General features: G+C 44.2%; 1 protein-coding gene across 1 annotated transcript; it reads right to left on the minus strand.

Moving 5' to 3' along the window:
* Nucleotides 1–4,975: 4,975 nt before the first annotated feature.
* p2ry1 (purinergic receptor P2Y1) lies at nucleotides 4,976–7,944 on the minus strand. Its single transcript, XM_008289972.1, has 2 exons — nucleotides 7,627–7,944; nucleotides 4,976–7,398 (listed from the first exon to the last, which is right to left on the minus strand). The coding sequence occupies exon 2, from the start codon at nucleotides 7,367–7,369 to the stop codon at nucleotides 6,308–6,310; it is 1,062 nt and encodes a 353-aa protein (XP_008288194.1). The 5' UTR covers nucleotides 7,370–7,398; nucleotides 7,627–7,944; the 3' UTR covers nucleotides 4,976–6,307.
* Nucleotides 7,945–8,801: the final 857 nt, after the last annotated feature.

Consider the following 8,801-nt stretch of genomic DNA (forward strand, 5'->3'; position numbering starts at 1 on the left):
GCAGCGAGCAGACTGACAGGTTGCCAGCTAATAAAAGCATTGGACTCTCGGTGGAGTGCATAGCTCATCACCCTTTACAGTAGTTTCACAACTTACAGACAAGCTGCAGGCAGAGAGAAGCCGGTTTGGTACTTTTTGAGGGATGTCTTCTTTTATTTTGGTTGTCTTCACAGCATGGAAACCCTCAGTTAGGCCCTTGGTGTTAATTTTAGTTAGTTTTATGACTTTTTTTTGGCTTTATGGATGCCCTCAGATTTAACTGCAATTTCAGTGTGGACATAAATACTGTCTACCCTTCAATAAAAGAGCCCCAGACAAGGCAATAAACAGATTATATGGACTGAAGGCCAAATCTGCAGAATATGCATGAACCTATGTAAGTGATTGATCCAACCTATTATGCTTTTTTTTATCCTTCCCTCACTCATCCTTTATTAATGCCAGTATATTCTGTACATATACTGTTCGGTACTTATGCCACCATTAGTCAAGCAAATCTCTGCTCATGTCCCGTTCTATTTTTTGCCTCGCCTTTACTGTTTTTGTGTATTTTCTTCTGAAGTTTTTAGACGCCTCCAGCACATTCGGTATCGCCTCAGTTCTCGGTTTCTTGTTCTTACTCCCTTCCCTATCTTATCTCCTCCGTATTTTCCCGAGCAGCAAGAGCCCTTTTATTTAACCTCAGTCCATTTCAGAACTTTGCTTCCTATCTCATAACTCTTATCAGACAGTCCAGCTCGTCTCTGCTCCGTCTGACAGCGCTCTCATCGCCGAGCCCCGCCAGGCTGTTTTTGCAAAACTGCATCATGCGATATCCGTTAAAAGGGAGTCGGTTTTCCTTCTAGTGTAATGTATACGCGGTAAAATATAAGCTAAAACCCCTTGGCGAGTCGAAGCGCTTTCACACTTTCAGACATCTTCCTTTCAGTCAAGTTTAAAATGCTTGACGGGATCATTTTGATCCCAATGCACGAAAAGAAAATCAAAGACACAGGTTTGTTGGTGTCAACCGGCAGGCCGATCGTTCAGGCTGATCGATGGCGACGCCAAGAAGCGGCAGAAAATCAACGAGAAGCCAGACGAGAGCGGTTGCAGAGATATTGATCATAAACCTTATGACGGGCAAAATATGACAGTCTTTGTCTGTGTCACACACCCTTTCACACTTGTTCTTCCAGTCCCCTTTAATCCTTGCTGGTCTTATATGGAACACCAGTCGACTATTATTATGACTGGTGGCAGTCCAAGTCATAAGCACGGCTTTACAATAACCTATGGAGTTCAAAGTTATGACAGTTCGGCGCAGCGCTTAACTCCATCTGCACTGCAACAGAACAAGAAGAGCTGTTTCTACTTGTCCGTACACGTGTTTGGATGAAGGATCCAAACATGTACGTCTGACAGCATGATGAAGTCATTTTGTGGGGTCAAAGTAGGGCAACAGCAGACGCAACAGACAGCATGTTGCCTCAAAGACGCTCATCATGGTTTCATTTCAAATAACGTTGGAAGCAGACACACCGCAGGGCGTCGGTACCTCTGATAGCCTGTCATTCATTCCGTGCAGCTGCATCTGTTGTGGACAGCGGCTTTTATCGATGGGGACACGCGGACGCAAAGGTGCAGATGGTTGCTACAGATCAAGATGGATGGTTATTATTAGGGCAAGCAATTCTTTTTTTTCTTCTTACAAACCCTTCTCTAGGGTCAGTTTTATTTACTTGCTTTCATAACACATAGTATGTTGTGCTTTGTGCTGCAATATTGTAATGTCATCGCTGTTTTGTACATCTCATTTTTGTTGCTTTTGTAATTTTTAAGACTCTCCCTGTTGGTTGTTGCGTCTTTGTTTTTTTTGCACTACACAAAAAAATGATTTCTTACATGTATGTGTAGTGAACAAGGTCTTTTTTTTTTAGTAAAAGTAGCCGTATCTTATCGGAAAAACACTCATATTCAGCATTTTAATGTAAAAATACTGAACTAAAATACATCCAGGAGTATTATCGCTACATATATATAAAGTATAGAAGTAAAACTGATTACTATGCATTGTTTTTCTCTGTGGCGTATATTATATATCATGATATGGGATTTTTATTACGGATGCGTTCATATCTCAGCAACAGTTCACTAAGGTTTACTGACTCATCTGCATATGACGGAGATAAACTTATCGTTTTCCGCTAGGCGGTTTAATTTGTTGTATAAGAATGTGTGTTATATGATCATATAGATAAGTAACTGTAGCATCCAGATAAACAACTATAAATATAAAGCACATGTAGCTCAGAATTGTACTTCGGTTCGGTACCTGAGAGAAAGTTCTTGACTAATGCATATCATTTTAGGAATGTGGCTCGTCTTGTTCTCTCAGCTGATGGTTCTCTGGTGACAAAAAAAGGAAAAAAAAAAAAATCATCAGAAGATATGTACATGTCAAATGTTTGACACTAAGCAGCAGAATGTGCAACGCTAAGCTATGCAGGTTGAGTTTCCCCCGATACATACTGACGTGCTAAATCAAGTGAAGATTACGTTTAAATTCCTGCCGACAGACGCGCTACATGACATACAAGAAAACACACATTTCGCCTCTGGGCTTGTGAACACTAGGAAGACAGGTTTTGAGGGTAAACTCATTCCCTGATTATGGCATATCAGTGTGTGTGCGGTTTCAGCTTCAGCAGCGCTAATGTGCCAGCTCAGCCTCTGTTCAGCGCTTTCATCCGACCTGCATTATTGTGTAATTGCTGTGTTTAACTCTTTATATTTGCATTTGCAGCCTCGCTTGGTAGGAGCTATGTTTCACTGCACGGCGGCTGCTGGTGGGCAACTTGATTAATTGCCCTGTAGAGACTTATCTGTGAAGTGTGACTCCATAAATACACACATACGCGGGCAGACTTGGTTGCATCTGGGCATGCATCAACAGCCTCAGTCCTTTCACGAGTATTTTGTCTGTCAGTGAGGTGTGAACTTTCCTTACCTGACCTGCAGTGTTTGGTCCTGCTTTCGGAGTGTGGGCCCTCCTTTCACAAGCAGGCTGCCGGCGTAGGCTGTAGGTGTGGTTAATAGGAAAATATTCGTTGTTTTGTTGTTTTAAAAAAAAAAGTTCACGATAATGTCCAAAATATGCCAGCACAGTCTCACATTACCATATAAGTGCAACAACTGTTGCTGGTGTCGGGTTGGGTGGTAGATTGATGCCTGATAGAAGCAAGTAAACACACGCTAACGTGGAATCGCAATAGCGCTGCGAGTGTTGTAACCAAGAGCCGCTGAGCAAAATATTTTTATAACGTGTTTACTTAGCTGCTGCACTTGGGGAAAAAAAACACAACTGGTTGTGTGACTTTTCTTGAAAAACTGCACCATGTTGTGTACAAACAGACGCTATCGCCCCACCTGACCTGCTTTCAAAGATTTCCAAATCCATAGTGTGAGATTACTGCTTTTCCACCAGCACGAAAAAGTGTGATTTATGTCACTATAACACGATTAAGCATGATAAGATTTCAAGTTATTGGGTGATTTACTCAGACATTTTAAAAAAGCTCGTATTTCCTCGTGTTTTTTTTGTACCACTGTCACATTGTGTCAATGGATCTCACTCGAATTTGGAAGTTAACCACATCACTGCAGCGGTCTGGTGATTATTTGCATCACGAGTTACTCACCAAGGACCACACGCTGATATCTTGATTACATTTGGTTTTTTTGTGTGGTTAGTGGTAGCGCTTTCAGCTCCACCAGACGATGCTCCGGCGATGGTTGTGGATGTTGGGAGAAACGTTCCGCTGTAAATCCCCAAGAACAAAGCTCAGTGTTTCAGTTTAGCTGCCGTGACGGTGATCACCCAGCAGGCCCCCTCGTCTGCTAACAGCTTCCCGAGGACAAAACATCACACATAAACTTTGTTCTCCACAGCTGCCATTGCACTCTTTAGTCTTCTTTCCGTCTCACTAAGCAGTCTCTTTTTTTTCCCAGCAATTAATCAAACAGCATTACGCGCTGATGTGGTGAAATGCAGCGAAGAAAAGTGTGTTTTTTTGTTTTTTTTTTCTAATTCTACTTTTAGAATAGAGAGTGGAGGATGTAGGAGAAAAGAGGTGAAAGGTGGCTAGAAAAGGGAGGGAGGAGAAACTGGCAAGCATCCCAAGTTTCTGCAAGTCAAGATTTGACACCGTGGCTCCAAAGCACTGATGTTGGCTTGAGATTTGGTGCGGGTTGCATCCAGCCTTCCTTTCATCTAATCACATGCGCACAGAGCAGAGAGCACATGCTGAACATTCCACAAATAAACAGATATACATTTATATGAAAGCGCCCCTGGTCCATGTGTGCATGTCGCCACTTTTTTTGAAAATGAAACAACCATTACCCAACAAACAGAAATAAGGGCGAAAGCAGCCACCTAACTGGAATAAGGTCTCCGTTGCCTTCGGGCTCTATAACACAGAGACACACAAATACATTGACACACACACACATTTGCCGTGGCCAGATATGCAGCTTGCACCTCAAAGCCAGGAAATCAAAAGCCATTTGTATTCATGGGCCCTCGTTTGGAGGAAGAGGGTTGGTCGGTTTCCTGCGCCCACAACAGCATGCAGCCGCTGGGTCCTGGCGACGGCTTCACACCCCTGTCTGCATCAATAACGCCACGCCATTGTGACGGACACAAAGGCAGTCTTAGGATAAGCCAGGAGAAAAAGGTGCCACTCTTTATTCCTCCCTCGTCCCCTCACTTCCTCCTGGCTGCGTTGAAAGAGAAAGTCAACAGCGTGGAGGCAAAGGAGGAGGAGGACGAGGACAGAACTCGGCACGAACGTCTCGAAAACCAACAGTGTTTGTTCACCCATTACAGTGTACACATTCAACTCCAAACACCTGCAGCTACTTCAAACAAAAGGTGATATAAATACTACAAAATAAGAGACTTTGAGGTGAAGAATTGTGTTACGTCATCTGGAATATTTTAAATATAAAAAATTTTATTGACAAAGATACACGTGGCCCCCAAGATATCCTGTACAACTGATTTACTTCCGTTCTTGACACGTATAGCTGACCACATTACAGATTTACAAAGGCATTAGTACAGACATCAAACATCTACTTAGACCAGGATAAAATATATATATATATCGAGAGAGCGCCACAATCATTTCTCCAGAATGTTTACAACAGATACAAAACAGAAATGATTATCTGCCAAAAACACAGACACAGTGCACTATTTAATTTGAGGTATCTCATACGAACAAATCTTCAATACGCTGATGGAGTCACAAAGCAGGTGACCGAGTGTGTCTAATGATCTCTATGTTGCAATAAAGTAGTTAGAACCTGCCGTGGTGAGTCAGTGTTTCACTAATACTGGGTTGGACTCTGGACTCATGCACTGAAGGTCTGGATTAGCGATACTGACAATTAAGAACACAAACTAGTCTGGAACGTCACAATATCCTGTACAGCACAGCTCCAACAAGAAGTTAATTGAAGTATCATATACACAAAAAAAAGGGGGAAAAAAATACTGTAAAGATCATCTTCTCTTTTTTTTTTCTGCAGGTTAAGGAGAGAAAGACTGTGGTAACAGAGCAGACTTTGACCTCAGAGCTGTCAAAATGAAGAAAAAAAAAAAGTAGTCAACCACACATTCCTCACCCAGTCAGTAATAGATGGAGGAAAAAATAGGGAGTGATAGGTAGCCCTCTAAGCAGAGAGACCCCGGTCATAGTGCATTAAAATGTCTGCACGGCAACATCCATGCAGCAATCTCAGATTCAGTGCATTTTTTTTTTCTCTCTTCCTCTAAAAGCCATCAGGTACACTTCCTTAAGCACAAGCTCTCACCTGCCTAATAGCTATCGATTAGACATCAGCTCGTAGCCACAGAAGGTGCTTTTTTTCCCTCGGTCCTAGCTCTGCCGAGCAAATTGATGAACGGGACGTCACTGCCTGTAGGACAACCCGTTTCCACCTCAGCCTGGTTCATCATAATGTCCGTTTTTTTGGTGGTTTTTTTTTTTTTTTTGTCCCAAGTGTAAGCAACACTGAGTAAGAAAGAAGAGTGATGGCTCTAACATTTAGAGTACAATACGTGTACAGGACGATACAGTACAATAGCTTATCAACATCGACAGGCTGCAAGCAAGCGATGGTTATCACGGAGTTAAATGGAGTATTTATCCTACAGTCCTAGTCCCAGTCGGTTTCTACGTACAGTCTTCAGTTCACACAGTGCATTCATTCATTCCAAGTCCATCCCGGTTTCTATAGCGGATAGAATTCGACCCTGTCACAGCCTTCGGTCACCGTTCTCCACGTACTCCGCCAGGCTGTTGAGCGCCGTCTCCTCGCTCTTGGACTGAAGGACATTGTCCCCCTTCCTGGAGGGCTTTTTAGTGGCCCGTGACAGCTTCCTCCTGAAGGTATCCCCAGCCAAGAAGTACAGAATAGGATCCACGCAGCTATTGAGGCTGGCCAAGCCCCGCGTCACCTGGTAGGTGGCGTAGACGCGGTTGTTAAACTCGCACATGTCAGGGCTCTGGAAGTACAGCCGGGCCCTCATGTTGAGGTTCTTCATCACGTGGAAAGGCAGGTAGGAGACTGCGAAGACTGCAAGCACTATGATCACCAGATGGATGGATTTCTGCCGCAGGGGCGCGTTGTTCATGTCATTGCAGATTAACGCTTTCACAATCATGCCGTAGCAACAAAATATGATAATAAAAGGGATGCAGAACCCAAACACAGTCAATGTCATGCTGTAGATGAAGTAACCTGGTAGCTCATCCTCAGTGGTGGTGTCATAACAAGTAGTGACGTTACGCTTCAGACCAGTCCTGGAATAATACAGGATGGGGGAGATGCCTATAACGACCACCACCCACACCAGCGCACTGGTAATAACGGCGTTTTTCTTCTTCAGTCGCCCCAGAGACTTGAGCGGGTGCACCACGCCGGTGTACCTGTGGACACTGATGCAGGTCAGAAACAGAATACTCCCATAAAGGTTTACGTGGAATATAAAGCGCTGCAGGCGGCACAGAACATCCCCGAATATCCAGTCCGTTTTGTTGAAGTAGTAGAAGATGAGGAACGGCAGCGAGAGGACGTAGCAGAAGTCAGCCAGAGCCAGGTTGAACATGTAGACGGAGATGCTGCTCCAGGGTCTCATGTGGCACACGAACATCCAAATGGCCAGGCTGTTGCCCACCAGCCCGGTTATGAACACCATGATGTAGACGGTGGGCAGGTAATAGAACTGGAAACCGGTCTTGGTGAGGGAACATCCTCTCGTGTGGTTGTGGAGATCTGTTACATTCAGCAGAGAGGTCAAGTTCAAGTCTGTGGTCATGGTGTCAGGGGCAGAGGCAGGTCCTTTTACTGCATGAGAAAGATGGACAGATGAGGAAATATTAGGATATGTGAGATGAAACATTGTGCAAGCTACAGTTGTCTGGTTTCAGTTTAAATGATCTGACAACTAGTCGTGCACAGACTTGACATTCAAGGTCTGAATCAATTTTGCAGAATGCGTACGTGCAGTCCAACAAACAGTTGCGCGTACACAGAAGGAGAGAGAGAGAGGGAATAATAACAGGCATTACTCACCGCTGAGATAAACTTGTATCCCACATTCCTATAGCCTTCACAGTTGCAAAGATTTCAGTCAACACGCGGACGGGGCGTTACAGGCTGGGGAAGGTGTCTTCATTCAGTCTCCGGAACAGTGTTGGAAATTGTTTGAAAAGTTGCGATATCCTTCGGGTTTGCGCGGACACCTCAAGGGGGAACAAAGTCCGCCGTTGGTTCGTCATGCGAGGCGACGATTTCCCCCCACAACGGCGGCGGTGGGACGCAACGGAGAGACAGCTGCAGGCTCTGGCACGAAGAGCAGGAATTGCAAACAGGCTCCGTAAAGCGAGAGGAGGCGCGCTGCGCTATGGAGAGGGGAGGTGCGCACACACACACACGAAACCACCGAGCAGCTTCCCGTCTCCAAACGCGCTCTTTCTGTTCCTCCCTCCTCCTTGCATGGACTCGATCTGACCTGCCTGCACGGGCAGTTTATTGTTATAGAGATACGGATAATCAGCTTTTTCTAATTTGGTTAGAGCTAATAACAATAAAGATGATTACAGACATAGAAAAATGTAAGATTTAAACAGATCTCTAGAATAATCATGTTCAGCCCATGACGCACAGATGTTGTTTAAATGTGATAACAAATCACATCAAGAATAATGAATCCAAAATGTTGTGTGTGTGTGTGTGTGTGTGTGTGTGTGTGTGTGTGTGTGTGTGTGTGTGTGTGTGTGTGTGTTATTGTAAAGTAGCAGCAGAAGAAAATCCTCCATCATTCAAATAGAAAGTGGGCAGAGCTAAAATGGACTACAGTGCTATTCTATAGTTATTCCTTTGACATTGCAGCTCACATTTTCTGTGTAGTATTCCTCCACAATTCCAGTCAATCAAGAGGAATTAGGAGCCAGTACAATAGCTGAAGGTTAGACAGGACAGAGGCATTAAAACAAATCCCCCGCTTTGTACATCAAGATGGTCATTTTGTGGCTCCTAAAGAGCCGGACAGACAGCTGGACTTGTGTGGCACAGCCAAGGACGAAACAGACTCTGGCAGAGGCAGCAGACACAGAGGATGGTGAGGAATAGTGAAGGGATCAGGCCGCTGTGGAGCGAAGGAGCCAAAGGTTAAGTTAATTATATTGTGATGCAAGACATCTTTTTTTTTTTTTTTGAAAAGAAAAAGGTGTAGTGAGCCAAGACTT

This window comes from Stegastes partitus, unplaced genomic scaffold, assembly GCF_000690725.1.
Source record: "Stegastes partitus isolate 25-593 unplaced genomic scaffold, Stegastes_partitus-1.0.2 Scaffold650, whole genome shotgun sequence".
NCBI lineage: Eukaryota > Metazoa > Chordata > Actinopteri > Pomacentridae > Stegastes > Stegastes partitus.

What these genes read in the sequence shown, in the direction of transcription:
- p2ry1 (XM_008289972.1), bottom strand. Translation starts at nt 7,369, where the DNA reads ATGACCACAGACTTGAACTTGACCTCTCTGCTGAATGTAACAGATCTC.